At 36.8% G+C, this 18,531-nt stretch overlaps 1 protein-coding gene across 3 annotated transcripts; it reads right to left on the reverse strand.

The window, feature by feature from the left end:
* Positions 1-10,322: 10,322 nt before the first annotated feature.
* On the reverse strand, positions 10,323-15,448 carry LOC103952475 (PHD finger protein EHD3-like). Of its 3 annotated transcripts, XM_009364063.3 has the most exons (8): positions 15,228-15,448; positions 15,064-15,125; positions 14,568-14,872; positions 13,567-13,785; positions 13,098-13,430; positions 12,072-12,161; positions 11,880-11,924; positions 10,323-11,545 (listed from the first exon to the last, which is right to left on the reverse strand). In XM_009364063.3, the coding sequence occupies exons 3-8, from the start codon at positions 14,805-14,807 to the stop codon at positions 10,661-10,663; spliced, it is 1,812 nt and encodes a 603-aa protein (XP_009362338.2). In that variant the 5' UTR covers positions 14,808-14,872; positions 15,064-15,125; positions 15,228-15,448; the 3' UTR covers positions 10,323-10,660. The 3 variants fall into 3 exon arrangements, with proteins under 3 accessions (XP_009362338.2, XP_009362337.2, XP_048436478.1); XM_009364062.3 differs by lacking the exon at positions 15,064-15,125 and having other exon boundaries at positions 15,228-15,447; XM_048580521.1 differs by lacking the exons at positions 15,064-15,125; positions 15,228-15,448 and adding an exon at positions 13,875-14,042 and having other exon boundaries at positions 14,568-14,695.
* Between the last annotated feature and the right edge of the window lie 3,083 nt (positions 15,449-18,531).

Consider the following 18,531-nt stretch of genomic DNA (forward strand, 5'->3'; position numbering starts at 1 on the left):
TATGAGCATTGCCGTGAAAAAGTTTTTGGTACATGAATTAGATTCTAGCCACCGGACTAAAGGAAGTTGAGGATTCATTCACGTGTGGTGAAACTCCAAACCACACGTATTTGGTGATGTGTAGCTTGTGTGGTTTTTGAACTTCACATGTATGTAAACATATTCTGACATCAATAAAGCAATTGAGGCTCATTTTAAAACCAATCGGCAATAAGAGTAACTAATTCCTTATAAGTAGCTTTTGTAAAAGACAACACCCTCCATTCCCACGCGCATTTTTACCTTTTCCTCTGACTCCCCCACCTCCCCAGTTTTACCCTTCCCCAAACCACCATGGTTGTTGATTTGGATTTTCTTTTTATGCACTTAGATTTCGGTTATTTTTGTTCTAAGCATTTTGTATCTCAGGTTGCCTTGAGTTTGATCTCAGTTTCCTCTGAGTTTATCTCATAGCTTCTTTCTATGCCTTGTTCTTCCGGGTGGTGGTGACAAATTTGCAACGGTGGTGTAGCCCAAATATCCCGATAGTTGTTTCCGAAAAGTTGGGAGATTTACCCGGAATGCCCATGGTGAGTGATCCTATTGGACATCTCACGCTGCGTTGTGATGTGCTGGTGAGCCGAAATACCCAGGTGGATTATTTAATTTGTCAAGCCACTTGAAATAGGGAAAATAATTTTCTAAAGACATTCTTGTCAGTGGAGCAATCCTAGACATGCATGTTGGGGATCCTATGACAAGAGATAGAGTCACTCCTTGGCCACTAAAAGAAAAGGGAATGTATTCAGTGAAATCGGGGTATCATTAGGTGCATTCGTTGTAAAAAAAAAAGGCTACAACTTTCTCATCTTACCAATTCAAAAATTCTCCTTGTTTTCTCGAAGCCTTACCCATGGCTTATTTAAGCCAGATCTCCAAATCACCCAAAATTTCACCCTATAACATTCCACTAACAAAGGTTTGTAAATTAGGAGGAAGGTCAAACCTTCGTTGAAAACCATCGAGATCTTTTAGGCAAATGTAAAGTCTGGTGGGAGCCGGGTCAAGATATTCACACTGCACTCCAAGTACCATCAGATCCTCTGTGTCGCTGCACCAAGATTTACCCTTGATTTTTGGACTTGGGTCTATGTTTCCCTCTTTCTGATTTCTTAAAATAGCATCATGTTGTGCTACAACATAGCCATTTGCAATCTTTCCATAGCAGCCATCAGACTTATCACCTACTTCAAATTACTAAATTAGTGGTATAGAGCCAACTTGGGTATTCAAGGATTCAGGATGTTGCACAACATCAGTATGGATTTTAACGACCACTACTATTTCATAGCTAGACCTAGTCTCGTCTGGAGTCATGCATTCAAGATGGAAATGAATCAAGTAGTATGTAGTTTGGATGGTGCGTGTTTGGGTGATCTGTAAATGTTTGTGAGGAACCTGTCTTTCAGTGGTGGGGGCTCTCTTTCTGGACGTCGATTCTTCAACTTCCCTACCTTTTCTAACATTATGCCTCTTGTAAATTTTGATTAGAGCTGGATAATGAAGTAGCTGATGGTTGGTTGAGGGTGAGGTGGTTCCCATGTTATGTAATCTATTTCGGCCAAGAATAGCATTGTAAGGAGATAGGTATTCCATGACATGGAAAGTCTACTGTTTTTCTTGGATTATCAATTTCATCGTTCCCAGGGTCTGCACTATGGTGCCATTGACTATGTAGAGGGCAGCTTTCCTATTGTTGATGTCATTGAGGAAGCCTATTCTGTCAACTGCTACTTTAAAGTGGACACTTACTTCTAATTTGCTATCTATCAAAACTTGAATAACCATAGCATTATAAATTTGCAGTCTAACGGTAAGAGTGACGTCACAGGGGGAGTAAGCACCTTCTAAACCTCGGTCGGAGGACATCATGGCGCTAGGATCCATAAGGGCGGTTCATTGGCCAACGCCACCATACAAGCTTTCCCATGTGCTGCCCTCTTCTCTTTTCACATCCTTCTCGTGCATACCTGGTTTCCGCCAATGTGATTGACTTTAGAGACTAGGGTTTTCCCAAAGCATCGGGTTGGGGTGAAGGTTTTTTGCCTTTCCAGTCTTCCTGTGTCACATTTTAGGAGCAAACCCTAGGGGTCGTGCGTCGGAGCTCAAGCCAACGATTTATGTTGAAGTCTGAGTAAGCATCGCCTGGACAATTGGCTCCTTAAGGCAAGAGATGGTATCCTTGTTGTCTTTCACTCGTGCCTTGAGTCTAGTGAGTCTCGTCTGTTCTTCGGCCTGAGAGCTTCTTCGGAGGTCCTTTACAGATGCAGATATCTTCAAAACGACCACACTTGATCCATGAAGAAAGCATCAACGTTCAACGGGACGTGACACTTCTATCAGGCAATCATCTGGGAAGAGTTTCCATAGAGGTTAAGTGATTATGTTGAGACGAATAAAAGTTCACCTTCAATGAAAGCATCATTTGTTGGAATGAAATTGGTGCATCGCACTTGTGGTGGAAGTGCACAAATCCGAGTAACTTGTAAAAGAACAAACAACCGTGAGCAAGCCTAAGACCAGGGAGAGGTGTACCGGCCAAAGGCTCTCCGATGGCCAAGTTAATAAACAAGTATAAGACCCAAACAATGGGCAACAAAATTAGAGTGCAAAGATTGCGTTAACAGAGATGAATCGTAGAGAGGTGTATTTATACTAGTCAGGAGAGACCTTTTTATAATAGAATCCTTGTTTTAAGCTGGGAGAATCCTAGAGGATATCTAGAAATAGATATTGCATCCTCTTTAGAAGTGTGATTACTTATGGAACACGTTAAATCCTAAATTGCAGGATTTCCAAAACATATTGAGATCATGCTTATTCCAGTCAAAATCAGATCCCGTGTGTTGCAAAATAAGTATGGTCATTCTAGCAATGTCGCTCGGACTTCGCCAATTGCCATGAAATAGGGTGATGGTGGCACCGCTGCTCATTAGTCCAGCTTCTCTCGAAGCTGTCAAGTTTATGACTAGAATTATGAGGTAGCTGTATTCTAATTAACCTTATTCCTACCCTAGAAATTCATGGTCCACACAATGTAATTTTGGATTAAAACTACCAAACTTTTTGTTCTTGCTATGAACATGAAGAACACAACAAGAATGATGAAGAAGATTCATGAAAACCCATATGAGCTCCATGAACATTTTTCACCAAAAAGAAAATACCCAAAACATCCTCAAATGACAAAACTCAAAAGAGTTCATCAGCTACTAGACCTAGGCTCTGATAACACTTGAAGGAACATTTTTGATAAACCAAGTTCATTGAGTAACATATTACATGCATTTAAGAATTAAATGGTGAAAGCATGCTTGTATGCACTCTAAAACAAAACTTAAACCTTGAAATTCAAAGCCTAAAATATTGGTGAACCAAGACTCAACTCAAAAGAACAGAGGGAGTAGAGATTTATTTATTCCTTTGAATCATCTATTTGCTTAGCAAAGGATAATCTCCCATGAGAGGGCCTTCATTCCTTTGCATCCATGCTCCTTGGCTCCATGGATATGGATGTAGGAACTTTGCTTCTTGGTTCCTTGTCTTCTTGGATTTTGATGGAGGAATAGGTTCTCCAAAAGCCACCAAAAGAGGAGGCCTCTAAGTTCTGACACCAAGGAAGGATTGAGGAAGAAGATGGTTGATGTAGGAAGAGGAAGATGCTAGTATCCCTTCCTACATGGCTGGCCTCCTAGAGAGCAAGAGAGCTTTCTGTTTCCTCTTTTTGCCTCTTAGAAGCCCTAATGAGGTTAAGGCTATAAAGTTGTCATTATACCTTTTTCCAAGTGAGTGACAAATTTGTAATAAGTCCACCATCAAACTCCCTTTCTCTATGGCCATACTCGTTAGATTTTATTGAGTTAATCTTCATTTTGTTTTAGTTGTCATACAACTTAAACTCAATGGGCATTGTGGACCAAAACCATTTGGGCCCCGAAATCAAATCTAACTAAAGCGCAATGTGAACCTTTCTTATGATTAATAACTAATTAATTAATCTTAAGCATATATTATTAAACTATTTAATTGTTCTTACTCACCTTCGTTATATCCTTTAATAACTACCTTACACGATGTGCGATATTAGGTTCCTTTTAGCGAAGCAGTGGGCGATTAGAACTCTTACTAATCGATTTTGAATTAAAATTTACTTACAATTTTCCCTTTAGTGATTTTTCATCTTCAAGGCTTCCACAAACCATTAATGGCACCTAGAAGTATGTCATGACTATCCAAGCTATCAGAAGAGGTTAGAAAACCTATTCAGTTTAAGATTACAACGCAATACGACCCTTTTCTAAATAAATACTTTTGATCAATTTAGTTGGTTGATAGTTTATTCATATCTATCCAATGTGATTATCTTGTGTAAAGTATCATCTTATGATTGGCTTTAAGGCACATTTTCAAAAATCTCCCACATGCACTAGAGCCAATTAGCCATGTGTTCAGTGATAATACCTCTTAAGAAGTCATTTCAAAGATAGCTGAGTAATAGACCCAGACAGTGGATATCTGTATGTTATCCATAGAAACAACCTTGAGATTAATGACATCACCATTATACATGATTCTAAATCATTTGTGTTAGTCTCTTAATTGTGTTCAAATCCTAATAATACCTTGATTCCCTAGCTTGAGGTATCGCCCCATTAGTGTCGTAATGGAGAGTTCATAAATTCACGTTCCCATCCAAACAACTATGTTGTAATCTTCTTAATGACGATATATATTGCATTCATGATGGAACACACTAGAGTCATTACATTTAGTGTTTCTATCCAATTATTCCTTTAATCGTAGTAAAGAGATATCCAATGATGGTCATGATATTAGTTTCATAATCTAAATCATTTACGCTTCCATTCATTACTCTAAATTTTCTTCATTCTTGAGGAATCTATCCTTTAGCATTTCTTAAATACCAATGAAATTGTTGGAACCGAATTCGCACACTGTTGTTGATGGTGGAGGCACAAATCCGAGTAACCTGTAAAACAACAAATAACTGTGAACAATAGCCTAAGACCGGGGGGTGTGCCGGCCAAAGGCTATCCAACAGTCAAGTTACTAAGCAAGTATGAGACTCAAGTGGTGTAAGAGAATTAGAATGCAATTCCACATAGAATGTATATATACATATCGAAAGTTTTTACATGAAATAAACATGCTTGACTTGAAGTAGATAGAGATTTATAAATAGATAAAACCCGCAATAGTTTATTTTCATTTATAAAAAAAATAAGAAGTTTCGTTACACATTATGTGAACCAGTCACCTAGATTGATAGCTAGAATCCCGGCAAGACAAGTCTGCTAACAATCTGTACATATGGAACCCTCTACCCCTAAACTCTTCTTCTTTCTTTTTTTTTTCCCCTCACTTTCTATTCTGTATATATAAATATATATACATATACATACATGCATATAATATATACATTCATTTGTATAATCTGGACTATGCATGCATTACCTATGTTTCTAGTGGAGTTGAATAAATGAATGAATGGAAGTCCTTTTATAGTAGAAATGGACTTGAGGGCTAAGCAAAAATATTAATAGAATAAATGAATGGATAGATAAAAATATGGTTTGATCTCAAAGTTATGAGCCAACTAAGTAGAAGCTGATACCTACAAAACTAGTTGATGCGTGTTGCAATTAAAATGAAACTATCCCATTAATTGACACCACTAAATATATGGAATAGATTTCAATTCAAGGTCTACAGCTTTCAAAATGCATGCATGAAAACCTAATGACTAAAAATTGTAAACAAATCACAAAAACACATACTTATAGGCCAATTTGACTGAAGAATTATAGAGAGATTGAGAAACAGGTTGCGGCAAGCATGGAGAGAATTTGGTGAATTCTAAGATGTGTTTTCTCACCCCCATTGTGCCTTTATTTATAGTAGTAGGGATGGTTAATTCTTTACCCCAATAGGATTATAATTCTAATAGGATAATATCTAAAGATAAGACATGGTAGAATCTCATAAGGATTTCCTACGATTTACACAATCACATTCCTAACGGACTGCAACGCTCCCCCTTAAGTGTGTAAATACTCAAGTAAATGGCGCATCAGGTCTTTAGTGGTGAAGTAACCTAAGTTGATCAAGTCGTCAGCAACAATGAGTGAATGCAAGTCTCAAATCAACAGAAGAATACATAAAAGGTAAAACTCATGAAACCTTGCTATGGTAAAACCCAAGGTGGGATAAAAACTCATAGACTAAGAAGAAATGTGAGAAGTTGCATTCGGTCAAAACTATAATTCTTCTAGACTCAAGTAGCAAGCTCACAAGGGTATGACCTACTTAGGATGGGTGTCTCATTAAAACCTCGTTAAGTAGAAAAAAAACCCAATGGGAAAAATGCTCTTAATCATAGGGGAAAAGAATACATTAAAATCAAGTAAGTATACTTCTGGATACTCCCCTGAGTTTGACAAAACTTCCAAATGAGAACTACAAGCATTGCATATGAATAATTAGGCATACCAATTCCTCGAACAAGATTCTAGAAGGTAGACTTCAACAGTGACATTGTGAAGAGGTCGACAAGGTTTTCTAGAATTGGATTGCTTGACTTCAATATCATGATGCTTTGTTGATGTAATGTAGAAGCAATATGTCTTGGCGTTGACTTCGTGGGATGTATCATGTCTTGGTCTAGTTGATACATATGGGATAGTCTTCATGGATCATCATTAAGAATCAACAATGAATGGAAATAGCAGGTACTTCGAATATGCTCAACAAAAGCTCTTAAGCATGCCTCACGTGTGGCGTAGTGAGGGTGTGTTTTGGATCAATTCGAAGATTTTGCAACTAAGGTCTATATCATGGACCTCTAAGATATTGTGATTTCCCTAAAGGTAAAGACAGAACCATTTGGGGATGTGCCTTGTGCGAGTTTGATAAGTAACCAGCGTCAACATAATAAACAAGATAAGCATCATTCTGAGGATCGGGGGGTCGGATCCACTCAGGATGCACGAGGATAAGCCCAAATGTAGTACCTACAAGGTAGAGAACATATGTCTTTAATACCAATTTAATGGCTGCGTGTAGGCGCAGTGCTGCATCTTTACTAATAGATCAATAATGAAGGAGATGTCTTATCTAAAGCATTGAACTAAGTACAACAAAGGGCAAAGTTAGACTTAGATATGGAACTTCAGATTCCATAGCCTCTTCAAGGGTCTCATTTGCATATAGCGTATGGAAGATCATAGGTATACTCAAAGGTAACACCTTGGGGTATAGTTCAACTAGTAGACCAAAATACCCATAAAACAACGCTTGAAATTTAGGTCAGGGCATAAACGAGTTTTTCAAGATCCTTCATCTCAAATTCTATCTTCAGGCACAAGGCAATTTTCTCAAACCCTTCCAAAGTCTTAGTAAGATTCATGTCAACAACATAAATTTTAACTCTAACAATTCGGAATAAGACTTCTTCCTTTAATGTGCAAGGGCATAATTTTATATCCCTGATTGATCCAATAACCACTTAGACAGGTATACCACATCCCCCAGATTGCTTCAATCCTTAAAGTGAACGACTCAAATGAGTTAAGAAAGTGGTCGTAGTCTGGAACTATTTGAGCCAGTCTATGTAATCTTTCAGGAATTTACATGAAAATCTCCATATCAATATCCCCATGGAGAAACACTTTTATACCACAATCATAATGTTGCAATCAATCACAGGGCGTTTGAGAGAAACCTTGTGTTGTAAGGCATTCATTACATCGCACTATTTCATTCATCTCATTATGCTTCTTTTCCCACTTATAACACAACAGGGTTACCTTGGGCAATGTAGGAACAAAAAGTCCGAACATACTTTGGTAAGGAATTAACTTGGATTGTAATTTCAGTTGTCCAATTAGTTCTACATTGTCACTAATAAATGAAACATGGTTCGACATCATCACTTTTCATTTTTGTCGGTAACTACCATATTAGTGAAAACATCATCGATGATAATCTCATTCCAATTCCATATCTCATCAAAACGCTGAACCAATCTTCAAGTCTCAGGCCAAGAACTTCAAGTTTCGGGAGTAATCCAGATTAATCTCATGAGATGGAAATGATTGAGATAGCGATCAAGTATGGATTTATTTTGTGTGATGTATCTTTTCTAGAGAAGTGAATCTTATGAACCAAGTGATATGTCATGCTTCAAGCCAAGATAGATTGCTTAGCTATCAACCAATGTACAAGACCATTCAACAAGGGCAACCAAACCATCCCTTAGAGGTAGCACATCATTCGGGGATGTTGACTCGACGTCCATTAAGTACGTCTATCCTTGCAGGGATGTTTGCAACTGGTATATGATCTTGTCACTTTAGATAGTTCATAGGAATGCGTATGGAGAAACATTATGAAAGCTAGAATTCATTGCGCTTGTTTATCATACTTATGTAGTACGAGGATCCAATATCAGACATAATGCGCAACATTCACGCAAATTCACGCAGTTTTATAGGAATGTTGATGTTCTTATCTCCTCCAACGACCGGAAGATTGTCTCATTGAACTAACAATATGCAAATGAACGGTAAAAGATCTCTTGCAAGAGCTTTAAACAACTAGTGTGAGGGAGAATCGTAATCGACAAAGATTCACAACCTTCTGTGAAGACCCATATTGGTACTTTGCAGCGGCACAACTTGACACAGAAAATGGACACTCAAAACGTGCAAGTACAAAATGCAGGTTCACACCCAGTAACCAATTTTAATGCCATAAATGGTTGGGTGGCATTGGGTCTCAATGCGGACTAACATAGTTGCATACAAGATTGCATAGCCCTAGGCAGAAACCAAAAGCTTGGTGCGTTCACCAAGGTTTTGCTCTGTGAGGCTATTTTAGGGTGAACATAGAGAATTGGTGTTCAATCTCAACCCAAAAACATGCAATACTTATTGAAACATCATCAATAAACTCTCTAGCATTATCTAGTCTTCCAGACTTTATGGGATAACTAGCATATGGGTACACATAAAATATGTGTGAACTTTTTTTATTTTTGCTTTAAAAATGGAAGGAGAGAGAAAGAGAAAGAGAGTGAGAGACAATGTGAGAATGGGGAGAGAAGGGAGAATGCTTTATTTATTTATTTTTTATTTTTTTAATTAGAGATATGTTAAAACATCGTGTAGGAAATTCAATTTCCACAAGTAGGATTGGCTTAGTGTGCTTGTAGGCGCAAGATCCTTACTCTGGGTGCATCATGGCATCAGTGTTTGACCTAAGTGTCTCAAATGGTCATGCTAAAGCAAGTAAACCGCTCGAATCATCCAGCTATAGGCCAACCATATGTGGCACGTCTAGTTGGGAAGCAACTCATCGGCCCGAAAACAAAGCTTCAGACTCATTTTTGGAGGTGGTGCAAGATATTTCATTTTATTGTTCAAGATATTTCATTCTATTGTTCTCTCAAATATCCTAAGAACTCAACGACGTTTTACCCAAACAGGGAGAATATATCTCTATAATGGTAATTCAGTATTGCTCATACAACGAGGAGCGTACCAATGCTCTTCATCAAGTTATATAGACCTGAAGTCGTTGCTAGAGATGTGATTTAGATATAAAGTTAGTGTTCCCAACGTCGCATTTATTCAGACAACTAACTTTTCCACATTCATACCTAATCACGTGTTAATTGAATTTAGTCACATGTATACGAGAAGCATAGTTCAATTAACTCATATTCGAGGACAATATCACTAACATATCCAGAAACTAAAACAAACACCGACTTGAATCCAAGAACATAGAAAATTGTTCACAAAGTAAACGAAAGTTACTAAGGAGATTCGGCCAACAAGGCCATCCATATAAAAAAAAAAATATCAACTTTAAGAATATTATGATTACAAAGAATATTACAACCAACGATGAGTACAATCCAAAACTAAAAATTTGGTTCCAAAGGGCCGGCAGTAAACTTATAATATGGACACTTTTCAAGAAATAAAATACAATAAAATAGACTTCGAAATTATATAAAAGAGTAAATCTAAAACAAAAAAACAAAAAAAATCACAAGTATTGTAGTAAGGATGAAGTACCAGTCCATGTCCACCAAACAGAATCTCAAAGAAGAACAGATTCGTGTACAAAGAAGCATTTCCAAAAGTTATATCAAGCTTCATGTACCAAAATATAAAACCACAAGAAAGACCCAATAAGAAACTTAAAATGTTCAAAAAGTGTTCCATTAGTTATCGAAATTTTATCAGCTTTCATCATTTTACAACATAAGCGCGAAAATTACTTTCTGATACCTTTCAAAACTAAGTACTTACAAAAGTAGAAACCACCAGTTTGTTCAATGTTGGCTGTTAAAATGATCATTTACCGAGTTGCTGTTTTCTTATACTGCACTTTTAGCAACAAAGAAACTAAATTTACAGCCATTTTGGTATCTTGTCTTTCGCTGAGTTATCCAAAAATAAGCAGAATCTAACAGAATTTATAACCTACCAAAATATCGCCTCCAACGAAAACTAACAGACTTCGTAGCCTTGAGATAGACCTACAAAAATCAAAATCGTTACTCACAAAAACATGTCCCCAGAAAATTGTCTCATTCTTTTTTACTCTTCATAACCTCTTCATCATCTAGAGTATTGACTGCGCAGAGAAGCACCTCCATACCCCCTCTACCTTGTTCTGATTCCCTGTCATCGCATTTTTCTTTCCTTGATCCTTCATCTTTCTCTCTCTCTGTCTTTTCTTTCTTATCATAAGCCTTTCTTGCCTTGCGTATGGCCTTAATTCCTGCATCACATTTTCTGCAAAACCATTTTCCAGCAGGAATAGAGGTCCGTGGTGGTTCCATGCAATAGAGGTGGTACGCATGATCACAGCCATCACAAAGCACAATCATATCATCATCCTTATCAGTGAGACAACTTCTGCATAGACAAGAATAGCAGTACCATCGGGGACCGTACGATCTTGACTGGTTAGTTGTCAGACACCTCATATGGTAGTATTTCTTGGGGCAGTATGGATGACCACATATCCTCAACCTCTCACCGTTTTCTACCACAAGTCCACAAGTCTTGCAAATTTCTTTGCTTTCTTCTGATAGTTGGATTCCATCATCTGCACTCAATTTTGAATTTTGACCTGTCTCATTGACTGTTTCTTCGTCTGTAGCAACACTTTCACCTCCAACTCCATCAACTAGAGTCTTGGCCACATTCAACTTCTTACACACGACACAGTTCTCATGGGATGATCCAAGACCACTTGCAGTGCACCTAGCACAATACCAACTTGGAGGAATCTGTTTGACAGCAGGCTCAATGCAAGAGATATGGTACATCTCCTCACATGAATCACATACTAAACAATCTTTCCCATTTGCACAGCATCCGCAGCACCTGCAAGTGCATACACTGTGCACACAACAATCCTCTGTTTGCTTCAGTTTAGTGTGAAAGTCAGATCCCAAGGGGTAGAACTGTTTTAAAGTGACAAAAGTTAGAATACACCTAAAAACTAGGCTGATCAATACCTTAAAAAACAAAAATCATAATCATAATAACTGAGATGCATTTAGCCAGACACCAAAGTACATTGACAATGACGATGCATTTAGCCAGACATGTCGTACCCTGAAAATTGTTTTCAGAATTCTTTCATTGTCAGGTGACGCATCTCATCACAATAATTAGACAAAACACTATTTTTTTTTTTTTCTGGTGAACGACAAATCACATGAAACTTGAAAGAGGCCAAATTCCTACAAGTGACAAGTAAGCAAGAGGAAAATAGGCAATAGAAAACTCTTGTACCTCATTTTTTCCATATTTCATTGTATTGTGGACTAAACCTCCCACCTGAGATGACAGATAAAATAATTTGTGAGATCAGCCTTACAACACCACAGAATGAACATACAATAAGTTATTTCTAGAATTAATAGATTTCTATAAACTAAATCTTCAGGTATATGGACTATACATCTCTCAACTGAATCACCCAACCTGTTCATTGTAAGAAGCCCTTGACACATCCGAGAGGTTTTTTGCAAGAGAAATCATGTTGGTACCAATCACTTGAAGCTTTCTCCATACCTGCAGAACACTCAGGTTTGGAATATGTAAATTGACACAAAAAAGAAGACGGAGTATGATAAGACAATTCAGACTTTAACATATAAATAGTGAAACAGGTGGGAGAGTTCCAAAGTGTATACCATTCACATGCATATAGAAAAAGAAAATCAGAATCATATATCATATATCATCTATCAAGCATCAGACAGATGGTCATTCAAAAGGAAAGCAACCACAAGTGATCACTGTCTCCAGGTACCTGTGCCTCACCATGACACATACATTAGCCAACAAAATTTACGACCACCAAAACATTGCAAGAAACTAAAAGCAGGGATATAAAGATTATAAGCCATACGCTATTTGGGAACATTAATATGCCAAGACTTTCCAAACTAATACCCAAACCTTTGCTTGTATGCATAGCTTTCTGGTACTTTACATTTACAGAATCTTTTTCACTCATAAATAATTCATGTGATGAGATCAATCATGCCTCCAAATCATTTTATTATCGAAATCACCTTTTAATGAATTGGAGCTAATGAGTGTTTTCGCGAAGATGGATTTTAAATCTGTATTTGTAGAGAGCAGTAAATCTCACTCCATAAACATGATACGCCTTACTAAAGCAGATTAACCAATTGACTGCGTTTTCAGCACACATTGAATTCGGAGACATAATGTTTAAACAGGTATCACCAACCAATACCTTCAACTCCAGCCAGTTAATGGAGAGCATTCTGAAAATACATCAATCATAACCATTCCCAAAATGATAACCATATGAAGTGCCATTTCTTTTGAAATCATAACCATTCTGGGAATCATAATCATTAACGGACTTAACCATTTAATCTTGACACACCATATTATTACATTCAGACCATGATATTAAGCAAAAGTTAAGCATTCATTATCATGACAGCTACAACATAAGAATATCCAACTTGCCTGTTGCATATCATTTGAGAAGAGCATAGGCGAGTGCTCATAATCTCCCCTTTTCATCCTTGAGTTTATAAGACTAAAGTCAAAAATGCTGTCATCCTTGATTCCTTGAAAATTTTCCAGCAGCAGTTTGCACAAAGAGGCAAACTTTTCTGAAACTAAAACATTATAAAAAGCGTGCTGACACATTGCGGTAACTGTATGATGATTTGATTTATTTGAAGATCCATTAGATATAACACCAGCATGCCTGCTGGCGGCATTTTGAGATCTATTCAATATAGACCGTGTAAGAAAACAGTATCGGTGCCTATCCTCATTATGATGACCAGATTCCTGCAAAAACAATCAATATAACAGAAAATTTAAAAATCATGTTGTTTTGAAACTCGAAGGTATGGAAGGAATGACCATAAGCCTGTCAATCTACAATCATATGTAGAACACATGGACTCTTGGTTGCAGCACAAACCTTAACTCGTGTTGTGTGATCAACCTCTTGAAAATGCGCAATCGCTTCTCGGATGCACTCTTGTACACCACCTTCATCATCACCTAGTGACTCATACATGTTCTCTAGTACGGAAGTTGTCCAGTGCCTATCTGAACGTGCATCTGAACTATTCATGCGAACATGGACTTGCTCACAAGAGTTATTGTGTATATCTGTGCACAATGGTTCCTTTAGACGCTGCAGAAATCAAACATAGTGAATGAGGAAAAAACAAGGACCAAATAGTACAATTGGCTGGATTACAAGAGTGGTAACTGAAGACATACATATATCTGTGTGTACGTAAATCTTTTATTCCGGAACAATGTAGATTGCATCACATTTGTAGCTCATCATAGCTAAATTAGCCATATTGTAAAGTACCACAATGAGGTCTTCGTTATCCAGGGAAGAATGCTCATACATTGCTCCAATTTTTAGTCACAGTTTCAAAGCTTCAAGTAAAATGATTACCCATAATAAAGCAAAAAAAATTCAACTTGCAATCAATAAACTCTGTTTCACATTTATCCCTGAAAAATAAACATCTATCATTTTCCTCCTACTAACAGTGCCCACTAAATAGCCTAATGAGCTCTCAAATACGTTAATGAGAAAAGTAATGATGGTTAAGTTAACTTGTTCATATCCCAACCTCTTTGTGATCCTCCCCAAATCTTCATTGTTCTGAGTTAAAAAACTAAAAAAACTCATTGGGCGCTCAAAATTTATGAGCCTTGTTGTAAATTTTTCATAAGGATGCGATTCATAAGCTAATTTTTCTGTCTAAACTAAGTACAGCTTACCATTGCTCAAGTCGAATTCCGTTAAAACTCAACACAAAAAATTACAAGGGAGAAGGGAGATAAGCGAACACACTAGAATACTACAGCCCTGCTTTACAAAATTGTCGTATTAATAAAGAATATGGTTTTTGTCAACATGAAATACTAGCACAGAGCAAGAGCTAGAGGAAGCACCTGGTCTGCTAATTGACTCGATGATTCCACATCAGCTCCCCCATCATCCTGTGACCTGCTATCCCAACGGAACCTCGCCTGCCTCCGCCTTTTATAAGTTTGAACACCCTCACTTGCACCAGAGCTGCCTTTGGCAATGTCATTACAATTTCCAAATCCATTGGATTCACTCTTCAAGCATTCAACTTCTTTATTGGATTCCATACCATCGTCATTGCTGTTTCCTTCTTCGACTCCCATTGCAAATCAAACCCCTAATTTTATCACACTTCACAGCGTGAAAAATAGGGTTTCGCAGCACCCACCTACGTTCCAAATTCCAATTTTTTCAGCAGTAGGAAAATTTCAGATACCCAAAAACTAAAAAGACCACAAGATATACACAACCAACCAGCCACAGTAAAATCCCCCATTGTTTAATAGCTAGCCAAGAAAATACGAAACTTCAAAGTCTTGCTTTCAATTTCTTTAGAAATAAATGTAAAACTCAACTAACCTAAACCAACCCAAATCTTGGAATCATCAGTAAAACGTAATATGTTGTTTACATCGAGCAAACTGAAAATTTAAAGTTCACAATAAACAAACAGAAAACACAAATAACAAAATTCAGAACAAACTGAAAGGGCAAAAGAGAGAGTGAGAAGGAAGAAAGCTGACCTGAAAGAACAGTTTTCAAGCGCCCCAAAGAGAACCGGAACCCTAAAAATCTGAGGAGGAGGAGGAGCGAGAGGTTTGTGACTTGTGGGAGACCTGGTTCAGTATGATGAGAATCTTACTCCTATCTGGGAATTTTCAACACTCATAAGCACAGAGAGAGGGAGAGCTTGTGACTCGGACGGTTTTTTTTTTCCTTTTCTTGATTTTATTTGTACTAATCATTCATCTCTTTTTCTCTTGCTCATTTGATATTTGCTAAATTATTCTCGTGGCCCGGAGATGAGTAACTATCTAATTTTGAATTGAAATTTATGGTGAAAAAAACTTTTTTTTCTTACGACCATGTTATGAAGTTTGTCAGCAATGTTAATTCTTTTTTAACAAACGATAGTATTAAACAAAGAAAGAGGGTGGAGTTAGTGTCACAATGAGTGACCATGTTGTGAAGTCCGTCAGCAATGTTGATTAAAATTGTGATTTTCGTTTTCCTTCAGTTAAGTTTAAATGTAAAAAGTCCTTTTTAAACCTATTAATTTCGTGAACCAATTATAAATCAACACCGAAAAAAACCAAACTTCCCCACCCCATCTTCTTCACTATCATCTCTTACGATCTTACCTTCATTACGAACATTAAGGGAGGGTTTACCCATAGACGCTTTTCCAGCTCTCGCAAGAATCATATATAATAAATAATGAAACAATTCATATATTAATGTTTCGCAAAGGTAGCAAGGGGTGCTAACCCGGCCACCCAACCCAGCGAGGTCACCATGATAAAATACTACCCTCATGATTAGGCCATCTCCAACCGAGGGCTGGCCATAGGGCTCGTTTTAGCCCTCTGGCCCTCCAAGATATTAATATTTTAATGAACAGTACATGACCATATTTGTCTCCGTCTCCAACCGAGGGCCAGATGGCTAGAGGGCTCGTTTTAGCCCTTCACAAAAAACCGTCTCCAACCGAAGGTCAAATGGCCATAGGGCCAAACATAATTTATTATTTAAAAACTACAACTTAAATGTTGTTTAAGTTTCATGTTGTTAAATGTTTTTTTTTTATGTTGTATAATTTTTATGTTGGTTAATGTTATTAATATTGTTTAATGTTGTTTCATGTTACTTAATTTAATTTAACGTTGTATAATGGCTTAGGAGGTTATAGAAAAAAAATAGAATTAAAAAAAATATGAAACAAATTTTGTGAAATAGAAGTTATAGGAAAAAATGAAATTAAAAAAAATATGAAACAAATTTGTAAAATAAAAGTTATAGGAAAAAAATAGAGAATTTAAAAAATATATATGAAAAATAGAAGTTATAGGAAAATTTTTGTAAATAAAAAATAATAATAAAATTGTTAAAAAAAATATTCAAAGAATTCATGTCGGTTATAACCGACATGAAATCCAACATAAGCAAAAATAAAAAATGGCCAGCCCTCTAGCCCTCTCTGATTCCATGGGGCCCTTTTAGATTTCAGATCCCTCTGGCCTAGCTCTCGGTTGGAGACGGTTTTCGGGCTATTTTCGGCCCTCTGGCCCTCTGGACCCTTCGGTTGGAGATGGCCTTAGACCAAGTCCCTGAGATTTGATAAAAGAAAGGTGCATTAGGGGGGAGCGTAGGTGTCACTTCAAACTTAGGTCTTTTTTTATATATATGGTTCTTATAACTTTACTTTAATCTCATTTTACCTCTTAAAACTTAATTGCGTTACTTTATTATCCTCTAGAAGTCCATTTTCATCTCAACGTTGCTAGTTGACATGTTTATGACATCATCTCTCCATCAACATAAAATATTTTTACTATTTAAAAAATAACATGAGTGAAAGTAGGGCTAGAAAAAAAATTCCGAAAATCCCGAACCAAACCAAAAAAAAATCCCGATCCCAAACCAAAATTCTCAGAATTTTTGGGATGAAATGCTGAACCGATCCCAAAATTTTGGTATGAGATTCGGTATTGTCTACTCAATCTTTAAATAACCCATACTGAACTGAAAATAAATAATATATATACATATTATTTATATATGTTTTATTCTACATTTAATTGTTGCTAACTACTAGTAACAATATAACTGGTGTGGTCTAAGGTTGTAACCATAGCCCATTATCGCCACATTTGTCAGTATGAACCTCCTACAAATATGTCTATTTCTTCAACATGAAATCAAAAAATTGTATTGTTAGTTTTTGAACATATTAGGTTTGTAACTTATATTTTTGTTTTTGGGTTTGTTACTTATTTTATTGTGGTTGCATGTTAATTTAACTTGGTATGAATGATTGCTATATGAATTTGTATGAAATTTGGGAATACCAAACCATCCTGAAATATCGAAAATATTTCGGGATTCCCAAAAATTGGGAATTGTGAGAACCCGTCCTTAATTTTACGTTTTTATTTATTTTAATCAAGGGAATTGACGAAAATGCCCTAGAGGCAAGGACTTTGACTTTCGTTAACCATCGTTTAGAGAAACGTATGACTTATTCTTTTAGCGTATTTACATAGTACTCGTTGGTACGAGCACATAGGTGAAAGCCGTGATGCGTTACGAATGTGACACACAAATTAAACCCTATTTGTGACAATTGTAGTAATGATGTAAGTAGGGATCGTTCTAACCGGGGATTAACTAGGGGTGCTAAACACTTTAAACTGACTCAAATAAATAAAACTAACCTTTAAAACACTTAACTCACTTAACAAAAACTCAAAATAAGTCCACAAGACTCCAAATACTTAAAAACACAAAATAAGATAGATTGTAATGACTAAGACTAAACAAAATATGGGGGGGGGGGGGATTGAGGTTTTGACGAAATTAAACTAGAATGCACAGATTGCAATTAAGGGCAAAATGTAAATATGAATGTGATGAAAATATGGATGAATGCTAGCTAGAAGGTTCTTCTCCACACATGTTACACTTGCATACAAGATGATTTTCGGTTGGTCTTTCGATGAATTATGAAACTCAACACCCCGGGTTAATTAGGTCCGCTTAAATTAACCGTCAAGTTCTCCTTAAGTTAATGAATTGGATGGGTTAGCGCAACGCAATTCACAACATTCTCCAAAAGTCCTTTACGTGAAAAGCACAATAAAGATACAATCAAAGATCATTAAGCATCATGAAAACTATAAGTGTTGACGAGGCATTCGTTACTATGATGAGCATGAAACTAGTGCCAAGAATTCATTTAACGCGATTGTTTATAAGCAACCCCCACTACTTGTGAATATAAGTTCATAACTATTAGGTGAAACTCACTTATATTTTAGCGTCATATTC

Source organism: the organism of the source record quoted next, unplaced genomic scaffold (assembly GCF_019419815.1).
Source record: "Pyrus x bretschneideri cultivar Hongxiangsu unplaced genomic scaffold, Pyrus_bretschneideri_v1 Contig15, whole genome shotgun sequence".
NCBI lineage: Eukaryota > Viridiplantae > Streptophyta > Magnoliopsida > Rosales > Rosaceae > Pyrus > Pyrus x bretschneideri.

What these genes read in the sequence shown, in the direction of transcription:
- LOC103952475 (XM_009364063.3), bottom strand. Translation starts at nt 14,807, where the DNA reads ATGGGAGTCGAAGAAGGAAACAGCAATGACGATGGTATGGAATCCAAT. An exon ending in CGAGTCAATTAGCAGACCAG is followed by an intron (nt 13,786 to 14,567) that starts GTGCTTCCTCTA and finishes TGATTTCTGCAG; the next exon opens with CGTCTAAAGGAACCATTGTG. An exon ending in ATCACACAACACGAGTTAAG is followed by an intron (nt 13,431 to 13,566) that starts GTTTGTGCTGCA and finishes TTGTTTTTGCAG; the next exon opens with GAATCTGGTCATCATAATGA.